This window comes from Sabethes cyaneus, chromosome 2 (assembly GCF_943734655.1).
Source record: "Sabethes cyaneus chromosome 2, idSabCyanKW18_F2, whole genome shotgun sequence".
NCBI classification, from domain to species: Eukaryota; Metazoa; Arthropoda; class Insecta; order Diptera; family Culicidae; genus Sabethes; species Sabethes cyaneus.
Genome location: NC_071354.1, coordinates 225,981,243 through 226,007,950, shown reverse-complemented (window position 1 = coordinate 226,007,950; position 26,708 = coordinate 225,981,243). Strand labels below are relative to the sequence as shown.

The following is a 26,708-nucleotide window of genomic DNA, read 5'->3' as shown; positions in this document are numbered from 1 at the left end:
GCCGTGAAGTTAAAACGCGGATAGTGGCTGCTAACGGGGCCTTCTACGGGTTACGTAGCCAGCTGAGGTCCCATGGCCTGCAACTCGGTACAAAATTCGCGCTCTATAAGACACTAATTCTCCCGGTGGTACTCTACGGCCACAAATGGTGAGCGTTGAAAGAGAGCGACCAATGACCTCTTAGCGTTTTTGAGCGTAAGATTCTGCGATCAATTCTTGGCAGTATATTAGACGAAGGAATGTGGCGCAGACGCATAAATCATGAAATATACCAAGTATGCAAAGACGTGGATATTGTGAAGCGACTAAAACACAACAGGCTACAATGGGCTGGCCACACAACAAGGATGCCGAATGAGAGATCAACAAAAACAATAATTTTTTAGCAGAGAATCCGACAGAAGCCGACGACGTCGAAGCAGACCCCGTACCCGTTGGATGAGAGCTGTTGACGTGGATGCTAGAGCAGCGGGTGTTAGGAGCGACTGAAGAGCGGCAGCGCAAGACCGAGAAATGTGGAGACGGCTGCTGAATTCGGCATGGATTCGAGAAGTGGATTGTCGCCGAAAAAGTAAAGTAAACTAATAGTATTGGTGTAAGCCAATCCTCAAGTGGTTTATCACTTACCTTACAAGAATTTGAAGCTTTGGTGCGATTTATAATTTACTGATATCACAGGGCGTACTTCTTAAAAAATGAAGAAAGTTGTACGATCATGTCCAATGATGTGCGCTATCTTGACATGTTAAACTCCCTTTTCTTGAAATAAAAGGCCTTTTCTTTCCAAAAAATTATGAAATTGAAGGTGATGATTTATTTTTCAGCAAGATGGCGCAACATGCCACACTGCTATCCGACTTGGCTCACAAGGCAAAGAACAAGGAAACGATTAGATACCGATTGGAAACTCGGTAACTGCAATGTCCGAACTCTTCCTAAACCGGCACGAGATGGCTTGCATGCTCGAAAGCTACATTGCCTCGATGTGGATATCGCTACTATGTAAGAAGTTCTGGTGCCAGAGAAACGGAGTGTCGCACAGCAGACTCCATTGCAGGCACTTCTGACAGTTCTACTACAGTGGTGGTAGAAAGGGGTCGGTTTCGTAGTGCTGGGATAAAAGCAGCGAAGTATCCGGAGAAGGCCCATAGATGACCATACATGTGTCCTAAAAATTAAGGGCAAATTCTTCAACTACAGTTTAATCAACGCTTAGACACCAACAAATGGTTAATCCGATGATGCTAAAGACGAGTTCTATGACAGGTTCAAGAGGACCTGTGGAGAGTGTCCAAAACACGCCGAAAATAACTCGGCGATGCAAGTGCGCAGATCGCAAGGCAGGGTTTCTTCCTTGGGCCTTCATCTGTCGATCGCTGCTAACCGTCTTAGTGTGGCTACAAATGGCACCTACTCTCCACGTCTGAATATTCGGAAACACATCAATGTGCGTACTGAGACTTAGTATCGACTCTGACTACGCACTGAGAGGACACTGCGTTTCAACATCCACCGGTTGATCAACGAACCTCAGAACAACAGGAAGAAAGGCAAGAAGATGTAAGCGAACTTTGAAGTAACATGACGCGCAGAAGACAGTGTAACAACTAGTTTGATGCTGAATGCATGCCAGAGAGTGACAGATGAAAAGAACCAGGCCAAAAGTCGCATGCTCACTTCGGCTACACGTCAGAACAAAGAAAGAGACTAGAACTACGGAGAAAAGAGGCCACCGTTTAAAAAACACGAGTACGAGGACAGCTACTTACTGACCAAAAGGCGGTAGCAGCCAGGTTGAAGGAAGCGCTTGTTGATTGGAAAACTAAAAACGCGGGGATCAGTAGAAACAGGATAAGAACTGTGAGCGCTGGACAAGCTGTGGTGCCACCAACACAGGAGGAGGTTAAGAAGCTGAAAAACGGTAAAGCTACTGGGAAGGACTAAAATCCGGTTGCACTTCTAAAAGCGGGGAACGAGTGGCTGTACGAATTCTGTCTATAATGAGCTCCTCCATATTCTGTTATGAGACTGAGAACGTTTGCGGAGTCCTTCAACGACGAGTACCAACCTGGTTTTCGTAAAGGTCACTCCAGGACAGATCAGATGTGTTTACTCTAGACAAGTTTTGGGAGTTACTTTGCAAACTTTCCGGTTTTTGTGGACTTCAAGGCGGCGTACGATTCAGTCGAACGAAGCGAGCTTTGGCAGATAATGCTAGAACATGATTTATCGACGGAACCATTTACAGCAGGTGACGTGCGACGATCATACGTCAGAATAGCAGGTGAGACCTTAGACTCTTTCGTGATTTTGGATGGACTGAAGTAAAGGGATGCATTCTCTTACCTGCCATTCAACATTGCCTTGGAAGGAAAAAAGCGAAGGGCAAACGTGGAATGGAACGGAAATATCATCACAAAACTTCACATGCTGTTTCTTCGATTTCTTTTAATTTTTTTTTATTTGATAACTTTCGTAAAATTTCTAACCCGACCAAAAAGTTCCAAAATTTATTAAAATTCAGTTAAATTTTTTTCTGAAAGTAGGTAAACTATATTTTGAAACATTTTAGTATAATCAAATTGATTGCCACATTTGTTTCATTTTGTTTGCTACAGGAAATGGACTGTTTTGCAATATTCGAAGCCGTATTGTTAAAAAATATTTTAAAACTCAAAAAAAAAAATACTTTTTTAAACTTTATAAGCTTTGAAACTATGGTATGGGTAACTTCATAAAACCAATGTCGTATTAAATTACCATAGTGCGTAAATCACATTTATTTTGGTCTTTTTTGATCACCATACAATTTTGTTATCAGATTTAAACTGACTCTTTTCGGTGAATTATTGAATTAATAATTCACCGAAAAGAGTCAATTTGAATCTGATAAGGAAATCACTTTTATACTCTGTCATTTAAATAAATTGTTACGAACATTATCCCCGAATGAGTGCGTGTGCCTTGTGATGCATCACATCTTCGTCCCACAATATTGTTTTCCTGCTCTGCAACAACGGAGAACTCTGTTTTGCTTGCACAACACGTCATCGTTGCGCTTTGTGGTGGCGGCGGTGAATGGCGATTTCGTCATCGGACGAAACGAGAAACCGCCCACGCTTTCAGCCAGCTCGATTTCGTCCGGTTGAATGGTTCGTTCGAGCAAATGTGATTAGCGTGGGAATCTTTTCCCATTAGACCACATATGTAACGTTACGTTGATAAAATTATTTCAGAGACTGACTGCACTGCGGGAATCGCCGTGATGCTTATGGAGGCGGAATGCGCTGCATTCAGCTGTTCCATATGTTACACGTGTGCCAGGATCCGACGGTGGATTCGATATCGTTACAACAAATAAAATGTTTTTAGTAGATTTCTTTTTACCAATGTCACTGAAAGTTTGCAGACACTGCTGTGTAGATTCAATTCAACAGATAACTAATTGCCATTTCCACTTTCTTCTCTATCTTGGCAGGTCGATCTGGAACCGGAGCTGCACATCAACAGCAACCTGGAATCAGAAGGTTCAGAAACCATCCCACTCTCAGAAGAAATCGTTAACCAAGGCCGGATAAAGCTCGGCCCACAGGACTTCGAACTAAAGAAAGTGCTCGGAAAGGGTGGCTACGGAAAAGTCTTCCAAGTAAGTTTTATGTCAAGCTTCCTTCCACGGCACTGTGTAGCTGTAGTTGGTTATATCATTTGCCCTTTCTCCCTGCTGCATTGCATGTTTGTATACATATATTCCAAGGACAGTAGATACGTCTCGAGTCGAGAGTGGAATCTCGTAAAACAGGGAAGCTCAAACTGAGCTATTCTCTCATAGAAATTGTGCAACGAATAGTTTCATCGAAAGAATGAGGAAATGTTATATTCAAAGTTGCGAGAAAATCTTGCTCACGTAATTGATGGTGCTCAATGCATGCTAAAATCACGTTCCACGTCGTCGATTGCCCGGCAGGCAGAAAAAAAGGGACAACCTACTATCTGCCCTTAAATTGCGACCGGCGACGATCAGCGAGTACCGCGCCGGGGTTTCTTCGAAATACGATTAATATTAAATGTGCTAATTATGGCTAACACGCGCGCTTAAACTTGTGAACAAGCCGAAGCCGAGCTCGTCGCGGTGGGTTATCCCGCGTGGCACTAACTTAACTATTGTAGAAGTGTCTGCATTCTATTATTGCACGACGGCGACGATGACTACGTCTGCCTGTAGTCGCGCGCATTCTACGCTATAATTATCCGGTCTTGTTGGAATATGCTGTTGGTTGGTGGCGTCCGAAGCCAGAAGTACGCTTCAACAGACAGTGGAACCCATCACAAGACGGGTTGTTTGTTTTTACACATCTCTTGATAATTCAATCTGGGATTGCAATCGATGTACCATTTAAACGGTCGCTTAGCTAATTCTCTAGAGCCTGGCTGAGTTCGAATAGTTTTGTTTGCATGTTTGGATAAGCTTTTGAAATATAGGTTTGCATCTGTGAGCAAAATTTTCGATCATGGAGACGCAAATGTGACCGTTACTGTGCGCCTCCATTGAATTTTACTCTCCGTTTATCCCCATCAATTCATCTTTTCAACACAGCTTGAGTTCAACTTAAATAAAAAGCGTTGATACAACAGTACAATAACGTGACATTTACCCGTTCCAGGTGAGGAAAACAACCGGTGCCGATGCTAACTCTTACTTTGCAATGAAGGTGCTGAAAAAGGCCTCAATAGTTAGAAATCAAAAAGACACAGCTCACACACGTGCAGAGCGAAACATACTGGAAGCCGTGCGGGTGAGTTTTGCACAGTTTTTCATTCCTGGAATCAAACACTTATTACGATCTTCTTTTTTTTCTTCTACCATTTCAGCATCCATTTATAGTTGAATTAGTGTACGCCTTTCAGACCGGTGGAAAGTTGTATTTAATCCTAGAGTATCTGAGTGGAGGGGAGCTGTTTATGCATTTAGAACGTGAAGGAATTTTCCTGGAGGACACCGCCATGTACGTTGAAGGAAAAAATGCGTTTCGAAATTTGGCTTTAATTGTTGTACTTCTCCGCATCTAGCTTTTACCTGTGTGAAATCATCATGGCCCTAACACATTTGCACAATCTTGGTATCATCTACCGGGACCTGAAGCCGGAAAATGTGCTACTGGACGCACAGGGACACGTCAAGTTGACTGACTTTGGCCTTTGCAAAGAACACATTCAGGAGGGTATTGTGACGCACACGTTCTGCGGTACTATTGAGTACATGTGAGTATCTAGGTACTTATATACTAGGTGAAATTAAATTTATGCATCTCTTTTTTGCACCCTTTCAGGGCACCTGAAATCCTCACCCGAAGCGGTCACGGAAAAGCCGTTGACTGGTGGTCACTGGGTGCTTTAATGTTCGATATGTTAACCGGAATGGTTAGTACTTTGACACGAGTTACACCTCACGTCCCTTAAAACAATACTTGACAACGTATGTTCAATTTTTCCTCCTCCAGCCACCATTCACCGCAGACAACCGCAAGAACACCATCGATGCGATCCTGAAAGGGAAGCTCAACATTCCTGCGTACCTTGCAAACGACTCCCGCGATCTTATCCGGCGGCTCATGAAACGCCAAGTGTCCCAACGGCTCGGCAGTGGTCCCTCAGACGGACAGGCAGTGCAAGCTCATCCGTTCTTCAAAAATGTCAACTGGGATGATGTGCTTAACAGACGAATCGAACCACCCATCAAGCCTGTTCTGGTAGGCAACACTTTATACTGGTCTACAGACCACAAAAAGTCTAATCAACATTTTTAAAAAATCATTTCAGCGAAGTGAGGATGATGTTTCACAATTCGACACCAAATTCACCAAACAGATTCCGGTTGATTCGCCCGATGATTCAACATTAAGCGAAAGTGCCAACCTAATCTTCCAGGTTCGTACCAGTTGTTGAAATCAAACCGCTCCAATTACAACGAATAATTTTCTGGTTATTATTCCAGGGATTCACCTATGTCGCGCCATCGGTGCTGGAAGAAATGCAGCAACCGCGCGTTGTAACAGCCCGTTCGCCACGGCGAACGCCTCGTCAGCACCACAATCATCACTCGCATCACCACATCGGCAGTCACAGTAGTCATCGCAACATGCACGCGGCCAACAGCCGACTAGTGGAGAACGGTGCAATTTCCCTAGCGGACGAGCAGATGCTCAGTATGCCCCGGGCGGGCGGCGCCAGTAGTAGTCATCTGGTGTTCCCGCAGCAGCAGCAACAGCAGCAGAACCATCAGCGGCAACAGCCAGCCCAACCTTACCTGCAGTCGACGGCCAGAAGCGCACAGTTCGCGGCCGGCCCGATCAGTAGTACGTCGATTGCGCGACACACGCCGGCCCACTTGCAGCCATTCGCGCCTCGGCCCTCCCCTCAGGACGAAATGATGGAGGTGTATCCAGAGTTACCGATTTCTTAGTGAGTACCATTCTTACAACTGCATTTGGTTGCTGAATACGATTGTTAGTACACATATGCGACACACGTTAGGTGTGTACTCTTGATTCAGTCGAAAACGACCATTCCGATTTCCATTCGGAATGGTCCATTCCATTTGGATCCATTCAGCGTTGTCCAAATTAACTTGATCAGTTCGGAAAAGCATCATCTACCACAACTCTATTCCCTTGACTGAATCATACGCCACCTTGAAATCCTCAAACAAATGATGAGTCGGTCTGCCAGTTGACCTCGAGGTACGCCTAATAACTAGTGGGTCTATCAATCTAGCTTTCATATGTTAGAACCTCAACTGGTAAAGATTGTTAGAGTCAAAATTATCGAACAAAAATCAGAAGGTCAAATTCCGAGCGGAGCATACCAAGGCTATTCATTTTATAAGCTGTATTCTCGAAACTAGGATCTGTCACATTGCAAAGGCGTGCTACGTCGTCTCGGATTTCTTAAAAACCAGCTTGATATTTGTCGAAAAAGTTCTCCGTCCCGCCCATTAGTCTAGGTATCCTAAAATTATTTCTAGAACTGGACACAGCTAGGAAAATGAGTTTTTAGAAGACAGTATCGAACAGTATTCGTCTGAAATTCAGTTTGGATAGATTTGTTCCGCTGAAACTGGAAATGATGCTGCAGAACTTGGGTCGGTTCCGAGCTTTCTGAGTCTATTTTAAACTGTACCGTATCCTGGTAGTAGTTCCACGAGATGAGAGTTTCAGTTCGATTGCTGTACATAGTTAACGGAGTGTTGATGGTTAATGATGAAACCTGTTTCGCAATCCGGTGCATGGTTACAGTGATCCGAAAGCCAGTCATATCTTTAGGCCACTTCGTACAACATTTCCCGAGTCTCTGAATAGATGTAATCTTTAAATAGTACTAACTTTAGCATATTTTCTACATTGGAAATGTTAGATATAACATTCTGTCCGTTTCTTTGTGAATGTGATTCGGCAAAGTGAGTAGAAAATATGGGGATTTTATATATTCAACCAATAGTTGTAACGATGCCATCTGGATCAAGGTTTGTTACGGTGATGTGTCCATCTTTCACTGTTCTAGTAGCATTTTATCTTATTGAATCCCAACTAAACTACTGGAAGCGACATTGCGTCGGTAGAGCCTTTATGACTGACTCTATAAAAAGTCCAGTGGATAAAGCCTACAAGTCGTCAGGATTTTTGGAACGAGTGTTAAGAGGCCTCAAAATCAGGCAAAGCATCATTTGATCCAGGAGCATAATAATGATTTCGTAGGAAACGACCGAAGGACAAGTAGATGAGCTTTCGCTAACAGTATCACTGCTTCCTACAGGCCTCCGAAATGTGGTCCATCAAGTGGTTTGAACTGCTACCGCCTCGTAAGCTCCGACGTTGGATTCCTAATATTCCTAAGATTAACAAAATTAGTATTATCAGTATAAATTTTGACGATTTTTACCCCCGTATGACACAGACCTCCACAACATTTGCAAGAAACGCGGTGTTGACAAATCGCTGGTCAATTCTCGCGTCACTTTTGATTTCGTCCAATGTAACAATTCCACCATATTGAGAAAAACGAGATCGAAGTTCTTCGAATTGAACTTTAAATTGTTTCAAAATGAAATAATTTTCAGTCATTCACTCAACGTGGTTGATGAATAATAACATTCAATATTTAACGGAGATTTTAAAAATCTAATTAAAACTAAGCAGTTTTGGTTTATTATGGAAAAAGTTACATTGGACTGTTTACCATCTCATGCTGTACTTTGGACGGTTTTATTTTTCCAGGCTCTTGCACATAAATTAAGCGAGATCACCGTAAAATACGTGCGTTGCCGTGCTACGCTATTTTCGAGGTTATTTTTCAATATTAGACCGCTTGTTTCACTTAAAATGCATAAATAATGCGAAAAAAAACTTTCACTTGCTGAACGTCCAATGTACAGATTGGGTTTGTTTTGATTTTTTTTGCACTTTGGACATCAGATGAGAACGACCGAAGTAACAGTCAGTCATTCGTAATTCGAATGTGCACATTGGACATTTTGATAATGCTAATTTTTTCACCTAAAAATAATTCTATTTGGGCAGGTGTTTTTGTATAACATAGAGTTTAAAAAGAGCAATAATTTGTTGTGATAAACCGGATTTGTTTACAATTGTTACATTGGACGAAATGAAAAGTGACGCGAGAATTCTCAATTAAATGTGTGAAAAGCCTCAATGAACCGTGGAAGAGCAAACAAAAGCCGAAAAGTATACTTCAGTTACTCGAATCCAATTACGCGTCCGCGCATACTTACTTAACTTTAGTGACGTCTCCCGTCAGCTGAACGTGAATCACCCTCGACAGCGAATATCTACCGGATGTGTGACCTACCTGGGAGTTCATGGCCTCTTGGTTCTGAAAATAGTTCTGACTCTGCACATATATCTATTTACGTTAGTGGCGACAGTCCGTTATCGATCCTTTACCGAACAAATTATGCTTCTCCAGTACTGTTGATGCTGAGCTACCGTCCACCAATTCCCTCGAACACCAGCAGAACGTGCATCGTCCTCAACAGCGCACATCCATCGGGTGCGAGTCTACCCCGGAGTCCGCGGTCTCTTCCTGATTCTCTGCTGAAAATAGTTTTGGCTACTCTTTCTGATGCATGATTTTGACCCGTCAGTAGGCCGTCCCTTATTTTTCAAAAATTGACCTAGCGATGAGCTCAACATCACAAAATGTTCGTTTTTTTATGCAGAATAAAATGACGTGTTGTTAAGGTCCCTGCGATAACGTTAAGTGGTCCCGCAACGGGCTTTTAGATAAAATTATGTGAATGGCTGGATCCTCCACATAATGACAACTACGCCACTATAATGCGTACGCTTGGTCATCCGTTATTCATTTTAGTGATGAGTTCAACATCACAAAATTTCCGGTTGGCCGTGCAGAAGAAGATTATATGCTCTTAAGACCCCTATGATAACATTAGGTGGTCCCCCAACGCTCCGTAAGTAGTTTAATGAGCGACCTCCAACGTAATGACAAGCTCTTTACTGCAGTGAGCGTTCTAAAGGGTCTAGCAAGCAAAAAATCGAGGCAGTTATCGCATGTGTCATTTTCAAATCAATTAGTTTTATTTATATCAATTAGTTATCATTGAGGTCCAACAAATTTCACAATGCTCTAACTTCTTAGTAAGAATGCGAATTTATAACTGGTGCGCGTCTTCCCACGATACACCAAGTATTAGCTGCGTTTTATTACCAGCTCCGATCGGCAAAACTTTCACTTAAAGTGAGTGCGCAGAACGCCGTTAAGTAAGTGTTGTGCTACTGGCAGAAAACGAAAATACCAATAATCCAGGAAGCACATTGCATTACGAGAATCGTATCCCTCCATGCTCGATTATCAGCACTCTGCAAGCAAATATCACGAAAGGAGAGCAAAACGCAACATAATCGAGAGACTCTCTTCTGCAAAAAGCTTGACAATCTTTTCGATATACCCAAACGCACGGCGATAACGGATACGCAGCAAAAAGCTTAAAAGGAAAGGGATCCAATAGTGAAGCAAGCTCTGTTGGAGGATACACAATTTCTGAAGGATCAGAAAGAAGGTCGTCGTGTATGTACTATTGCTGGTGTCGATGGAGTTCTTGCTGGCAAAATCCAGGAGAAACAGAAAGCAGAGGAGCGTAAGAAACAAAGACAAAAGCTGTTGGAAGAACATCGTAAGCACATTTAGGGTATCAGACTATTTTGATACTGGCTCTCTTCAGCAGATATTCTTCGGCATTCATTTTGGAAACACATGGTAAGCCGAAGGAAATAAACTGAAAATCGACCACTGCCAAAATAGCGCTCTATCTTAATAGATTCAACATTACAACATTTTTAAACTGCAGCCAACACCGTGCTTCTCTACACATCTAGTGAAGATGAAGACTCTGAGAATACAAGCGATGGAGACGAATATCGTGTATCGACAGAATCTCCACAAAGACGCAGAGGAACACAGAATGTTTGTGACCCCTGAATTGGCACAGGCTCTTGACGCTGCACAGGTTAGCACAGATTCTGCTCCAGTAATCTTGCCAGCAGCTGCTAAATCACATTAACCAATAAAATTAATGCAAGACTAGAACAGAAATGTTACCCAAAAAGAAAAGGCTTTTCAGAACTTGCTGCTAAATATTGAGGATTTTCGGAAGAAACTTCCAAACAAACAGAAGGTATCCCTACGTAACTTTGTAGGATCGTAGGATCGTAGGATCGAGAATTGATTTGAAAATGACACATGCGATAACTGCCTCGATTTTTTGCTTGCTAGACCCTTTAGAACGCTCACTGCGGTAAAGAGCTTGTCATTACGTTGGAGGTCGCTCATTAAACTACTTACGGAGCGTTGGGGGACCACCTAATGTTATCATAGGGGTCTTAAGAGCATATAATCTTCTTCTGCACGGCCAACCGAAAATTTTGTGATGTTGAACTCATCACTAAAATGAATAACGGATGACCAAGCGTACGCATTATAGTGGCGTAGTTGTCATTATGTGGAGGATCCAGTCATTCACATAATTTTATCTAAAAGCCCGTTGCGGGACCACTTAACGTTATCGCAGGGACCTTAACAACACGTCATTTTATTCTGCATAAAATAACGAACATTTTGTGATGTTGAGCTCATCTCTAGGTCAATTTTTGAAAAATAAGGGACGGCCTACCCGTCAGCCTGACTTGAGCGTTATACGAATCAGGTATAACTACCCAAGTAAACAAATGCGTTTTACTACTCACCTTTTGCGGTTTTTATGACCAGTTTTGGCCATGAAAGTCACCTTAAGTATGTAATGAAACCCAAACTATTACTTGGGCAGTTTTGTCGGAAAACCATATTCTAGCATTATCTGCTCCATTTAGTGCGATATTGGACCACTCGTTGCCAATTTCCCAAGGGTCTCAAAAGTCGCAAAACATTTTCGGCCTGGTGGAGCCATTTTGCACGTCCCGTTCCGTTTCCGATGCCGCTGACGCTGGGTTCCGCTCGAACCGCATATGTCCTCCGTGAACAGCGTCACAGCATCAACTTCATAAAGAGCTACCGGTCAAATAAGAGTTTTGTACATTATCACCTTCGTACGGCTGCGTATGCTTCTTGATCGTAGCGTTTTGCGAAGGGCAAAGTAAGTCCAATTTTTGTTTGAATACGCCCCTCAATTTCTTCACTATTGTTGTTGTCCACGGTCACCAGCGATTCCAAATACACGAACTTATCTACCACTTCTAGTTCGTCGCCGTCAACGCAACGGTTACCGTCCGTGGGAGGCGCACGTTTGTCTTCTAGTTTATTTTTATCCTACATAAGCCCATTTTTACTTTTCACCGCTTGTTTGGATTTCCCATCAATCAATTTGTAGTGTACTCTGGGGCTTTTCACCTATTGCCGCAGATGCAGCCTCTCCGACTAGCTTGTCTGTAACCTCTCTTTTCGTGGTTGAGTCGGTCAAACGCTTTTTCAAAGTCAACGGACACCAGCAGAAGAAAGTCCAGGAATTCGTCGATTTGCTCCAATATAATGCGGAGTGTTGTGATATGGTCTACACATGATTGGTCAGCACAGAATCCAGCTTGCTGCCACCGAAGAGTAGCGTCGATCTTCTCCTGGATCCGCTTGAGGATTGCCGTACGCTTACAGAGTACTCATAGCCTTGATGACTGCTTTAATTTCATCCAGTGACGGCGCCTTCGAGTTGACGCGATAAATGCGACGAACTGTTGACCTCATGCTGGTTGCTGGTTTCGCTGGTCTTGGACATTTGAAACTCGGAAGAGTTGTTCAAAATGTTCAGTTCATCGCTTAAGCTGTTTTGTACGGTCATTCAGTAGCTGACCAGCTCTGTCTTTTAGCGGCACCTCTGTATTCATCCTGGCACCTTTAAGGTGGCGAGAAATATCGTACAACAAACCGATATACCTCTTGGAGGCGGCGCTTTCTCCTTGTTCGGTTACGGAGTTAGTCCAGGCTCTCTTGTCCCGTCTAGGAGCTCGTTTAACAACCCTCTTCAGTTCGACGTATTATTGACCAGTGACCAAAGGAAGAGGGAGAAAACTTCTCCTTGAGAACATTCTTTAATCGTTGCAATTGTGATCGACGCATCGCTCAATGATGCTGTGGTTTTCCTGTTTGACAGAATTGCTCGAATTGAAGTGAAAGACATGTTATCAAAGCGCCTTTAATATCAAGGCAGGCACAGAGTACGGTCTCTTGATATTAGAGCGAATTTTCAATCAACGTCACTAGGCATTGAAGTGCGATTTCCGTAGATTTACCGCAGCGTTAAGCATGTTAAACATGCCATGTAATGGGGAGTTCTTTGAAAACTAATCACGGATGTGACAAACATTCAGCGCGCCAGCAGAACCGAGCCATTTGATGCATTGCTTATTGGGTCATCTTGCTGCTGCCCGCCAACGTTGTGTCCAATGGTCACGATCGAACGAGGGATATGTGTGTTCATAAGAACTGATCCTGATAGTTACCTATCCTCTTTTTTGATTTGTCTTGGCCTTTATCGTGGTCCTTGACAAACGGTTTTTGGAGTCGCACAGGCTCAGGTAAAGTCTGGATGCTCTCGCAATATTTGACTGTTGAAATCTTTTTGGCCTTGCGAAGCTCTGCGTTGTATGTGGTTGTACATTCCAATTGGACGTAACTTCCCGACGATTATTGCTGAGCGTTTCAATCGATCAGGTCACGCCTTCCATGACTAACTGTCCGTATAATTGTGAACAGTAAAAGCATCAATGATCCTGCCTTATACGTCACAAGCTGTAACGTCCAGTTCGACGGGTGTCGTATATTAATATGACGGGAGTTCCGAGAGTTAATCAAACATTTCTTGAAAGAACATCAGTTGGTTCTCTTCGGATTCTTGAACAGTACATGCTGTATTGTTCTCTCCTACGAGAGTTTGCTTTGGTATCAAAATTAAGTGCCTATGGTCTGATAAACTAGGTTCATGCCGAGATGCCAGTTAATTATTTTCTCAGTTATTGAAATGCTACATAGAATGAGGTCTAGGACAAAAGCAATGCAAAAAATGGGATCGTTCCCAACATTGCATGCATTGACATTATTGGAAGTTAAATATTCAAGTAGGGTTTTTTTCTAATTCCTGTCGTAATAAGTAAAGCCATTCTAATTTTCATCATTTGTTGGATGGATTTAATGAATACTCCAAAAGTTCTTGTGCTGATTTGACTAAAACACACTTACCTTCCGATCCGTGAATTTTGAAATCACTGAAAAGCGACTAATAAAGCATATTATTTATTTACTATTTGATGGGGCTTTCAACCGTTGGTTGGTTCGTCCCAATTAAAGCATATTATTGAAATTACACAACTGACCTTATTTCTAAAATTCGTCGTACCGTTTTAAAATCCGTCCATCAAAATTTTTCTTCGCCTGAACTGAAAATCACAACAATGTTTACGAAGCTAACGCGCATGTATTTGTGTAGGACGGCATGACAAATGTTATTCTACAAAATTTCTGCAGGTCAGGCAAGTTTTCCCGGCTGTAGAATAACGACAATGCCTTGCGTGAGTTATTTTCATTTATGAATGACGGAAATTAAAACGATTAATCGACATTTTCTTCGTCGTCGCACGAAAAAACGTAGGAAATTTGGCTGGTAGGACTTCTTTAATGATAAAAAGCATTTAAATAGATCTCAGCTCACTTTGATTGATCGCGTATGATAGACAACTAACTAAAATATTAGGGAATAACTAGTTTTGCATTGTGTGTCATAAAAATGCTGAAATTTTTAATAATTTGTGTTGGATAGGACGGGAATAGGCAATTACGACGATGTAGCATACTCTACATATTATTCGTGTTGTATAAGTCTGTAATAGGAAAAAATTGTATTTCTTTAGTTACTTTTTTAACAGAATTACAGTCTCCGGTTTAGACTGTGTGTTACAGTAAATTAACCTATCGTAGTTGCAGAGGTCGAGAATTTTCCGGCATTTTCCGGTAGGTTCTGTGGTATGCGATTTATAGTTGAGGGTTGATACAAAGCTCTCTTGCGAACATTTGCAAATATCATGGTCATACCAGGCACAGGAGGTTGATCCACAAGTATCTTCGCTGCTCCTGCCACAGAATCCCCATCCCCAATTAGTAGTTGGTCGCGCTTCGACCAAACTGTCTCATGCGAGCTTTGCCGAACGAACAGATCAACAGGAAGTTCTTGATAATTTGCTTGGCAGACTGTGGGTCTATTTCCAATACTAGTTTAAATGCGTTCCCTGTCGCGCTGCTACGAAGTACTCGCTACCCCTGTATAAAGAAGTCGACCTTCTGATTTCGGAGTAGACGGAAGATACTCTCGCTAAAGGAATCCACGCTGTTCAGAAAATATTCCATGAAAATCATCGGGAAGATTATCTGTGTGGCTCTCAACTTTCCCTTTCGGTGAACTCGAAAAGAATGAAGGTCTTCCATTCAGTGAGTCTCTGTCCGGGTTGAAGCTATCCTCCAACTCTTGATGCTTTCTTCGATCAATTGCACACTTAGAGCCGCCCGCAATGAAGTTCTCTAATTCCATTTCTTCCGGTGTTGTAGGACTGTCGGTGGCAGACGTTTTAAAATTATTTGCTTTTGAGAAATTTATATGAAATCCAACGAGTAGCTGGGAAACGAAGAGTCCGCATGATGCGGTAAAGACAAATATCTCTCTCCTCTGTTGGGTACTCTTACCACTATTCCATTATTTTGAACTATTGTGGTATGCCCCGTTTTATTATTATACTATACGCTTCAAGCTTACCTATCACTTATTGAGGAAGTGACAGGCTGGTAGCTGGAGCGAGACATGTGCCAATCAGGGATGACTAGGTTTATGAACCTAGTATCCTGATCGGCGACGCCAATCAGATCTCCCCGTTTTCAGATACTGCAGTCTGCGTACTATTTGTGCTCCACGATAGCAGAGCAAGTGTTCCGAAGTTAAATATCATCTTGTATGAAACTGAGATTCCGAAAATGATATTTACTCGGAAAATGTCCTGTCACAAGACCGGTAAGCTTGCTGAGATCTCTCTTATTGAGACTCAGCAACTTTTGAGTAACCTAGGGGTGGATACTAGACGTTATATATTCTTTTATAGATTGTTTGAGCGATTGTACAGCCATCCTACTGGCCATAACTGTTCGGCTCTCCTTTTGTTTCAGCCCACCCTCCAGCACACAGTCTAAGATCAGGCAGAGTGAATCTCGACCCGTGAGTAGAGAGTTGGAGCCACATATTCGTTTGTCGACTCACAACGAGTCGACGTGTTGAGGATAGACGAGGATCAGGACTGAACCTCTGCTAGCGCATCGTTCAAGTCCTGCTCCTCCACTACTCTCCTCTCCGCCTCATTCGTTTCTTTGTTTTTCGGCAGAGAGAGCTTGCACGGTAAGAAATCGTCCACTGCATCAGTGACCGGCTTGATGCAGCAAGGGCAAATTGCTGTGGAGGGCGCCCTGGTACTCCACAGGCTCCGTTGCGGCGAGAGAATTTATAGAACCCCCTCCACCATTCATCCCTCGGCACGGGTCGCGTCACACCTTGGATTAGGGGTTTATCCATTCAAATTTTTACGTAATAGCCATAGATAACAGCTATTACAACCATCTCCTTTAGGGGCTTTGGACCCTTTGCTTTGGTTCCTGGGAGTCAAGAGAACCGTCCTGCAGGCGGAGAGTTTACACTTCAGCTTTCGCATTAGTGCCCCCTTCTCTATACGGTAAATATACGGTGAAGGTACCCCACCACAGGCTCCGTTAACAGCTGGATATTTTTAAATCTTCCCAATCATTCATTTCTCAGCACGGGACTCATAACACCTTAGCATAAGATCCGCCATTTGCAGACGGAGTGCTAACATTCAGCATCAGTGCCTCCTTCCCTGTCTGCATACAACCTTTGTTTTCACCAGTTATCCGATTTCCACTAAAGTCGTATCCAGGGTCAAGTTAAAATCGACATTACGGAAATTAAGAAGCAAAGAGCATCAGCAGGTGTTATCGAGGGAATACCTAAAAAACGATACGACATGGTAGTTCATACCACTTGGTGAGCCCCACTTCGGAGGCCACTGGGAAACCGTGGTACGGCACATGAAAATTAATCTGCTTTACGTGCAGAGAGATGCGGTGGTTTCCTACGAAGACACGACCTAGATCGGCAGTGAAAGCCTAATGCTTCAATTCCTCATTCCGAGCTCTTTGACGACCCTGCAGGCCTTACTCCCGGGATATTTGTAGTAGAGTCATATTTGAGGGTTCGAAAGAGCGATAAAGAGGATGCAGGTATCGATAAAAAGGGGACTGCGATCAATGAGTCAGCTATCCGAGACAAAATGCTATGCATATTCAACACTTCTTCTCCATCCACCAAAGCGTCTGAAACATTCACGGTTGTCAATGTTGAGAATTGATAGAATAATTGGCGTCCAAGCTGGCCTAATGGTATGACGGGCGTTGGCGTCACTGTTCATAATGAGTCAGTGGGAGTCCCAGTACTACCTTACAATATTCTTGGAATCGTCTCTAAACCATAAGGGGCGCAATTTACTTTTTTTTGGATGGTAGTTTTCTAAAAAAAACTTTTTTCTTTTACTTTCAGGCCTAGGATGGAATACAACAATTTTAGAAAGTTTATAATCTAATAGAAATACCACTAGTTTAATTTTTTTCCAAATCAACGCTAATAGGCACTATTTTATAAATCATATTTTTTGCGAATAAGGAAGAATTGTCATCGGAACGCAGGCCAACCAATTACGGAGTGTTTATGTTCTGTTGCTGCAAATGGGCGCGATTAGCGTTGGCAGCAAGCAAGCAAGCACACACCCACATGTCGGTATAGCGAATGAGATGAGAAGCAGATTATTATTATACTAGCAGCAGCAGCAGTAACGGGAGGAATATGAGACGTGGATAGGCAATATTTTATGTGATTGACCATTATTGAAAGTGAAGCACACAACCATACCTACAGACACACACACATACGCCCGTACACACCAAAAGAAAATGTAGAGGGCGAGCGGGCACAGCACAGAGCGGAAACTTGTTGTTTGGCAATTAAAATGTATTGCATGGGAAAAAAAAACTTGGATAGTGTTTTGGAAAAGATTGGACCTCTTCCATCAGCTACGTAGAGTAAAGAAGTGCAAATAATTTTATTGTTATACTTTCAGTTTCGATATTTAAAGAACATTTTGATTATTCTCAAAGGCATCAACTGAAAAAAAGGAAAATAATTGGGATGGTGTCTCCTATAAAACTGTATTACTACTTGACATTTTATAAAGTATGATTTATGTCCAGTTTGATAATCAACTCTCAACTAGAAAACTATGGTTAGGAAGCAAAATGTATGCAATTGTTACAAGAAAACTATTTACGCGTGTACGAATTATTAGTAGAGATGCTGTTGCAGAATTAAAATGAACGCGAATCAATCTAATCTTAAAGTGGAGAAAAATCATACAAGGCAAACAACACTGTCAAGTAAAACATTCTTTTTTTAGTTGTTTTTTTTCTATCGATTATTCTTTTCTAGTAACATATTTTTTAGAAACATAAGCAGAAAGGTTCGGCCGTTCGTTCCTGATAAGGGTGAAGATAACAAAATAAAAGAAAAAAACTACATCTAAAAAACTTAAGTTCCTCAAATAATAGACACGCACCGCCAGCGGCGGTTAGTAGCAGCAGAACGTTGGATAATTAATTATTATACTGGTATATTTGAAGCGGTGGAAAAATGTAGTGTAAAAGTAAATAAAAAGAAAACTGTTTAAAGAAGAAGAAGAAACTCATCAAAATCAAATGCGAACATAGCAAGAAGTCACCTATTAAAAATGGCACGATTGAGATTTTGTTTTGTTGTTCTTTTTTTTTTCTTTAGAACAAATGTAACTGAACGCAGAGGAAACCGGTGACTAAAAGAAGGATTTATTTTGATTACCTATTTAAGCTGCAATTTCTTAAGGAGAGTAAACAAATGATTTAATAAGAGAAAATCGTGCAACTTATGCATATAATTAGTTGGTGGTGTGCCACTCGTCGCAAACCATCTGAATTTCAAATCAACATAGGAGACAAACAACGGTGGCGAGTTTGTATAGTTATGAAAAGCTTAGCAATGTAACCTTCTTTAGCCAAATATCCCTCCAAAAAGTGAAAATAATAGTAATTTAAAACACACACACACACTAGCTTGATGATGATAAACGATGATGAGCTGAAATCTGGAAAAGAAGCAAGAGTGTGAAATGACCAATAGTTTATTTTTTTGTCAATAGACCATAAACGATTACATTTAAAAACACACTCACAGTGAAACCAGAACTAATTTAGTTTTAACGTAACCATTTACCAATAGACAATTGAAACAAGTCTTAATTTTTAAAGATTTTGTTCCGAACTTAGATAATTGAAAAAAAAAATAAGCATAGTAAACAATAGCTGGAAACAATGAAAAATGCAATAGTCTGGATCAAAGAGAACAAACTAATTTGACTGATTTTAAAGTAACTCTCAACCTTTAGGCTATAAGAGAAAACCACACGAACGATAAAACGAAATCATCAACGATGATTTCGTTTGTACAATAGAACAGCTTTAGGGAAAAACAAAATGGAAACAAAGCTAGATAACTGTGTATAATAGTCAAGTCACAACACCTTCCGTTTTTTTTCCGCCATTACTTTTCTCCTAAACTCTTTAAGTTGCTCAACAAACCTATTTTATTTTCATTATCAACGTAGTTAGATTCGTGAAAGGAAAAGAAGCTCATCGATCACTGTTTGCTTTAACATTTTCTGCGGCTCTACTACTGCGGTCGAATTCTGCTACGGTTGGGATCGAACGCAATGATCAGGAGAAAATGCTTCTCCCCTCCATTGTAGTAGCGAGATTTATTCAAGTCATTTAATCGGTAATTACTGATACCGACGAGAAGATACTGACGAGCTCAACATTAGAGTCTGTTTTAGTTACCTAGCCAGAGCTTGAACGACGCGACGAGATGATAGCAAATCAAAAGGCCGGAGAGCTAGCATTTTTGGTGTTCATACTGGATCTGAACCAGCAGATCGACGTGTACTGCCGCATAGGTAACGTAATTATAATCCACAGAAGCTGAATAGGTACCCATATATAGTGGAGGGGATGGCAAACCACAAGCACTAAGCCTCTTCTATAGCATGATGACTTTAACTTTCTAAATATAGTTTATCTATTTTAAAAAATTATCTTTATTATCTGTCTTACTTTGTATGTAGCATAAAAGAAATGAAATCGAACGAAGTCAAGGTTTTAGTGCAAAACTAATCAAATAATGAAAAAAATTAACAGAAAAATAATGAACAGATGTAACGATATAAGAGTAAAGAACTTATAGAGCGCTTGAAGATTTGAAATTTGAAATTGGAACCCTGTTTTCGTTATTGGCTGTCAGTGAGCCGTTGGATGACGCTCCTTTTCTATAGGTTCCTCCACCAGAATCAAACCAATCTACGATCATCAACCACATGCCTCCCGCCCTACGAAGGTATGAAGATATACCCTGAGTTTCCGAACAGTGGCAATAGTTAGTCGTGAAACGATGAACGAGTGCGGTAACTTAGACGAATCTCAGCGAAAGCTTCAGATATTCCACTTGGTGCAGTTTAATTTGCTGAAAACCCATTTTCGTTTGTGTGGTTCCGAAATTTTGATGATCTCGCTGATCCGATGGCCCACGTATTGTCTGTAGCGACCATGGGCACGTCAGAGTTGATCTGGAGAAGAGTGGATTCCGAACACCGCAGAATCTTACGCTCAAAAAATTCAAGACCTCATTGGACGTTTTCTTTCAACGTCCACGTTTCATGACCGTAGAATATCACCGGGAAAATTGGCATCTTTTAAAACCGGGACCGGGACTCGGGACCTGGTTGGCTAAGTAATCCGTACCTAGCGTACCAAGATAAAAAAAATCGTCGATCACTTCAAAAGTATCTCCATCTACCACCACCACAGTTCCAGCACCCGAAGAGCCACCACGATCTCACCATATGCTCCGTTTTACCAGAGTTTATGATAAACCCTGTCCTCGCCGCTTCCTCCTTAAGATCCGGTTACGCCTCTTTTATTGCCCTCCGATGATGATATGAATGTCGTCCGCGAACCCTAGGACTATCTGAAATTTCGGGATGATTTCTGCATGCCTGCCTTTCGAATTGTTTTGCAACGTTGAACAGCAATTTCAGTTTTGTAGCAAAACAATGGTCAAGCATAATTCGGCTATTGTCTATAGCTCATTTCGTTTAACTGAATCGTACGTCGCCTTGAAGCCTGGGTATAGCTTTTGCTAGCGTTTTGCAGCTCTGCTCGTCAAAAGTTGGTGGATCCACAGCTTGCCCATCATCCTCAGCAATTATGTTTCGGTTTCGACCAGAGTGTTGGATTTTAGACGGACGAAGTGGCGCATACTGTGCTTTTCACGGCAGATAATTCGGCATGCAAATGCGGTGATATTTCGCAAAACGAGGTGTTGATTTACGAAAAGTGTGCACGTGGGTTGTCCCCAATTGGGAAGTATCGCAATCCGTAAAGTACCGCGGGAGTCGGATTCTTCGTGGCATTAGACTCAATTCACAGAACTTCGAAGCAATCAGATTTATTACCATAAGACACCAGTTAGTTCCAGCTGAAACACCAGTTAGTTCCAGCTTAAGAAAACGTTGGCTTTCGATATGACGTGTTCCCTCATCTAGCAGACCACGCAAATGTTTACATGTCTGCCAACATTCTCTATAAATTCAGTAGTCCTCTGATGTGCGGCTCTACGATTACTCTGTAATTACCATCGTTCATCCGGAACCGAAACCGATCAGGGCCTTTTCAAGGTGATTAAGTTTAATAGCATCGGAATCACCTGACTAGATCATCAGATCGTTTAAGCCTCGCGGAGATGCTACCATCAAGTGTTGGCATAGGCACTTTCAATGGTCGCTGCTGCTGTATATTCATTCGCGACGATGCCGTCGACGGGACGTGTGAATGAGCGTTAGCGGTTAAAATACGATCTTCGATAATCGCCTCGAGCATCTGTTCCCTAGTCTCATGCTAGTGGACCTCTGCACTGTAGGCTTGGAGTGGCTTCACGACAGTGTTAGACTCGTAGTGTTCGGTTGAATTAAGAAACGTATTATCTCAGCACTAAACCTAAGAAAGTAGTCGAGTCCCATAACAAGGCTCGGTAGCGTGACTCTAATAAGACACTTTCTTATGATATTCTAGATTTTTCACCATCTTGCACTGACTTACTCTGTTTCATTCTAATAGAAAATACTACTCGTTCTAAACTCTTTATGAGGTCACGCGTATTCGTCCGACTATCTACTATCTCTAGTTTGTCATGATAGTGTTCATCTATGAATCTTACTTTCCTGAAATCAATGATCATGCTATTCTACCGATCCAACGTTTTAACGTTTTTAAATATACTCATTAGACATGAGAAGTTGTGGAGGATCTGTGGCGCAAGGCCCAGTTTTATCAGAGCGGTGGAGCGTCCAACGAGCTGGGTACGGACTCTCTACGCAGCTGGAGGCAACATACAATAGCCGCTCACTGCGGGACAGCCTAGCCCTCCAGCTGGCCTCGAGGTACGACGCTGGTCTAACAAGTCAGTCGTCATATGTTCGAATCAGAAGGTCAAGTTTCGATAACGGAATGTAGCACCTAGGCTTTGCTCTTTGGTTTTACGGAACATCAAGATATATGGGGTATATGGACGCCCAGCAACCCTATAGCCAGCATACCGAACCTACGGGGTGCCGATATCGACTCGGACCATTCCCTGGTAGCAGTAAATATGCGCTCAAAACTATCGATGGTTTATATCTAGCGCAAAGCCGCCCTCTTTGGTTAAACATTCGGCAATTTGACAACCCATGAGTTGCTGAGAACTTCGAGAGCGTACTGGATGAAGCCCTACCTTCCGCTGTGGGACTAGGTGCTTCAAAGACGGATGGAGGAAAGTACGCTCGGCCGTCAATTAGACCGCAACCGCTGTGATAAGCGAAGCAATCGCGTGCCCACGAAAGGATTCGTTTGATGGAAAATGTCAACAAGTGATAGAGAGGTAAGAAAGATCTTGGAAAAACTATCTAAGCATTGCCACGAGGAAAAATTTGGTTAAATATCGACGAGCACGGAATAAGTTGGTCACGATATTGAGGAGGAAAAAGCGCCAGAAGGAGAACAAATCGTGAGGTGTTATAACAACTATTCCTGGCTAATGACATGTAAGTTCTTAATGGTGATATAACAGAAGGAAACGAAACGGAAACTAACCTGGGAATGCCCGCACAAGATAACAAACAGTGTCCCGACTCTCGATTTCGAAGAGATTCTGTAAGAAATCCGACAGCTGAAGACTAATGAAATCGATGGAAAAGACCGATTTCCCGCAGAACTGTACAAAAATGGCAAGCAAGCACTAGTAACGATTTGGGAGGAGAAGAAGGTGTGGTTTGTCCCCTCCGAAAAAATGGTTGATTGTCTTGTTTGCTGTAATCACGTGATATTACGCCTACAAGGTGCTCTCTCAAGTCTTGTTACACTGTTTACGTTATCGAGAAGTCGTAGTCGGTCTTAAAGAAGGTTGCGCCATTATGGACCACTTTTTAACACTCCGATCGATATCCTTCAAAAATATCGGAAGTACAGCGTGCCCACTGATCATATTTTCGGGAATTTCAAAGCAGCGTAAGATACAGTCGAACATGAACACCTATTGCAGGCAATGCACGATAACACGCGGCTGGCCCAAGCGCGTACGCGTGTGTATTGGACTTTGCTCGCTGGACTTTACTGCCTCAGAGAAGCAAAATTTGTAAAAGTCATGTATGAAACATTTGTAAAGCTGAGTGTAATCTACAATCTTTCTGAAAAGACTATAGCATTATTTTTTGTATTTACGCTGCAATAAGGCTGTAACTTTTGCATTGGCAAACTAACGTTCATTTATTAATAAAGCCGTAGAGTCCAACGAGCGGTAAGTGAGAGTAACTGAGCTCAGCAAACCTGCTTAGGAGTTTTATGACGTCTGTCCATCGCGGCACGGCCCAAAACTTCTTAATCGGGCGAAGTTCCGGCGATGTCTTTTGATACAAAAGTAACATTTCCCTCTATTCTGCATACCGATCGGAGCCGATTCCAATAAAAAATTTCACTCCGATCAGAATCAACTGTATGCTAAAACACACGTCGATCGGAAGCCACAATATGGTTTCTGATCGGAACGAGTCCGATCGAAATGCCAAACCGAGGCGATTTTCATCTCTCTATTAAGGCACTCGTCCCGGTAGATGTTCCCGTTAATGGTACCCGTCGTGATGTAAGGCTGGTTCATCTTGCCGCATCCACAGATGACCTACCAAATGAAGAACTTTCTGGCGAATTTATCCACCTTCATCTTCGGTACTTTCCCAATAATGGCCGACCGTGATGTGGCAACGTAAAACTCTGGCCCCAATAACTTGTGTCCGGCTGGATGTAAGTCTCGTCGTCCATCACGTCACGACGCACCTCGATTTCGTCAGCCACTCTCTCAGTACAGCTTTCTGGCCATCGTGTTTTGTTTGTTGTTCGGTGCCCTCTGGACCTTATGGATGTAGAAGGCAGCACGTTTTACCGGTTTTAGGACATGGAAAGATGGAAACAGTCACCTTCTTCGCCGCATAGTCAATCGACAGTTTCGGCAGACACTTGAAGAGACTCGAGACCTTCCGGCTTTTAACCAGGTCAGCTTCCGTTGGTTTTCTGCCGCTGGCTGACCACTGCTAGGTCGTTTGAGTCATCTTGAACGACTTCACTATGTGGGACACCGTCGAATGATGAACTTGCCTTCCGCAAGCCAAAGCTGACGACAGACCGGCAGTCGTCTAAGAACTCGAGACTGTAACTATGCTTACGGAAGATGTAGCCCTATTTGAGCAAAAAGTACTGCGGACAATTATTGGCGGAATTCAAGCGGAAAGCAAAGCAACTGCAGACATTACTTGGAGAGATCTTACATTATAACGAAACTCGGGAAGCTATGTGTACCGAAAACGTTGCAAGGATGTCGGACAATCGCGCTCCGAAATCCCTCCTATTCAAGGACGTGCAAGATTGGTCGGTCAGATCAAACGGTCAACGAATTGGCAACGAGTAGTTTAAGATCGAGTTATATTGGAGGTGAAACACCCCGCTTTTAAGCTTCTGAAGAAGAAGAAGAAGGGGTTTGTGGTTATTCGTAGCACCTCAAACCGCTAAGCTATTGTTAGCTATTGAAATTCACACCAGAAACCATAGTCTCGTTGAATTTTTGAATTTCAAATCAGTTTTTATGCCCAAAGCAAAGCTGTTCATGAAAATGTATTCATTGATATTCTGATAAGTAGAAAGAGAGCAGTAGGTAAAATATATTTCCATAAAAAGCAGAATTATTGATTACAGAATCAAAATCATAAAATTTCAATTTTTTCATCTCTGCAAAGAATGAAATAAACAATACTTAAATGTGCGTACGATAGACTGATGATTAATAAATTGCTTTATTACTGTACAATTGAGAAGTGAACAATTCTATACCTACTACAGTAGTCCCACATGTTCCGCACCATGGCAACCGCTTCCATGCTGCTTGCTACCCTAGTTTGTTGATATCGATTAACTGGTGCAGTAGTACAAATTTTTCTCAATTCGAGTCGAAGTTTTGTGTGCCTATCGCGAACGCAGGAAAAAAAAATCCCGCAAATCATGTCTCGCAACTGCTTGGCTAATCAAAATTTGGTCATTATGCCACCGGCCCGTGCCAAGTACACCCCACGTGACTGGGATCTGAACAACCGTACGAAGAATAACTTTTCCCTAAACCAGCAAACCCTTGCTGAGCGGATTATTTGGTAAGTGTGTCTAACCCAGTTTTGAAAAGGGAAATTTTACGTTATATTTCCTTAATTTTCAGTGAAAGTGAGCGGCTGATCGATGAGACTAAATTTACGACTGAACTGAACAAAAATGAATCGGACTTCCGGTTGAAGGAGCGAATTTGCGACATCAAGTTTCGGCTGGATGAGTTGAAAAAACAGAAGAAGGATGCCCACGTTGAGGAGGAAGCACTGAAGGTGTACAAGCAACGAACGATTGATGCCATCAATACGTTGAAGGAAATTGCTCTACCGCTGACCCAGAAGTGCATTATAATGCGAGAAATGCGTCAGGGTGTTGATTTGGTACTGGATGATGTTGATAAAGAATTGAGACAGGAGTTGGATGTTATAAATGGGGCATTAGGAATGCTGCACAAGCTGATGGATGAAGGAATTGAACAACTTAGAAGGTTGCGAGCTACGATTTATCTGCTGGATAGAGATTTGTCCCATAAGGAGAAATCAATACAGATTGATGAGAAAAACATCGAACTACGACACAATCAGCTTGGAATGCATGTCTACGATGGAACGGTCCCGCTGGATCCATAGTAAGTATAGGAGCAACCAGCTTCAGTCTAGTAATTTAAAAATGTTATCTTAATTTCTCTAGTAATAACACGGATCCCGAGTGGATCAACGTCACTAACACCAACATCGCAAACACGGCTAAGGAGATCAACTCGGCTCAAACGATGCGATCCTACATTGATCAGGTGCTGAAACAGGCTGCCGAAGATATTCGCCAGCAGGTGGAACGTACGAACGCTGCTTTCGGAAAACGGATCTCCGAAATGCGCTACACCAAGATCAAGCTGGAGAACATCCACAAGGAAACGGTCCATCAGGTAAACGAACTTACACGAAACGTCACCAAGCTGGAAAAGGAAATCGCCGAAAAGGAGGGCTACGTTGCACTAGCTCAGGTGCGGATGGCTAACCGGGCGCACAGACCCGGCTTCGAACTGTGCAAGGACAATGTCTACAATAGTTTGAAAAAGGAAATGGCCGCTCTGCGGGAAACTATAGCGAAGCTCGATCAGATGCTGGTGCAGTCCAGGGCAACGCTCAGATATCTGCTGAACACCCAAGTCATGCAGGAGGAGGAGATCAATTTGAAAACCTCGTCACTCAAAATAGACGAAGCGGACTGCATGACGCTGAGAGAGAGTTTGAATTTTCAAAATTTCTAAATAG

General features: G+C 42.4%; 2 protein-coding genes across 4 annotated transcripts in view; both read left to right on the top strand.

Annotated features, from left to right (window-relative positions):
- LOC128734860 (ribosomal protein S6 kinase beta-2) overlaps positions 1–19,971 on the top strand; it is a 91,868-nt gene extending 71,897 nt beyond the window's left edge. For all 3 annotated transcript variants that reach the window (XM_053829241.1, XM_053829239.1, XM_053829240.1), the window contains 9 exons: positions 3,479–3,646; positions 4,662–4,793; positions 4,870–5,003; positions 5,068–5,259; positions 5,328–5,418; positions 5,499–5,747; positions 5,818–5,925; positions 5,993–6,459; positions 17,162–19,971. In XM_053829241.1, the coding sequence (XP_053685216.1) occupies positions 3,479–3,646; positions 4,662–4,793; positions 4,870–5,003; positions 5,068–5,259; positions 5,328–5,418; positions 5,499–5,747; positions 5,818–5,925; positions 5,993–6,459; position 17,162 (1,542 nt within the window). In that variant the 3' untranslated portion in view covers positions 17,163–19,971. The remainder of the gene's footprint in view (positions 1–3,478; positions 3,647–4,661; positions 4,794–4,869; positions 5,004–5,067; positions 5,260–5,327; positions 5,419–5,498; positions 5,748–5,817; positions 5,926–5,992; positions 6,460–17,161) is intronic.
- A 5,367-nt stretch (positions 19,972–25,338) lies between these two features.
- Positions 25,339–26,704, top strand: LOC128738011 (tektin-1). Its single transcript, XM_053832810.1, has 3 exons — positions 25,339–25,484; positions 25,547–26,062; positions 26,125–26,704. Exons 1-3 carry the CDS (start codon positions 25,339–25,341, stop codon positions 26,702–26,704), a joined length of 1,242 nt encoding a protein of 413 aa, XP_053688785.1.
- The last annotated feature ends 4 nt before the right edge of the window (positions 26,705–26,708 follow it).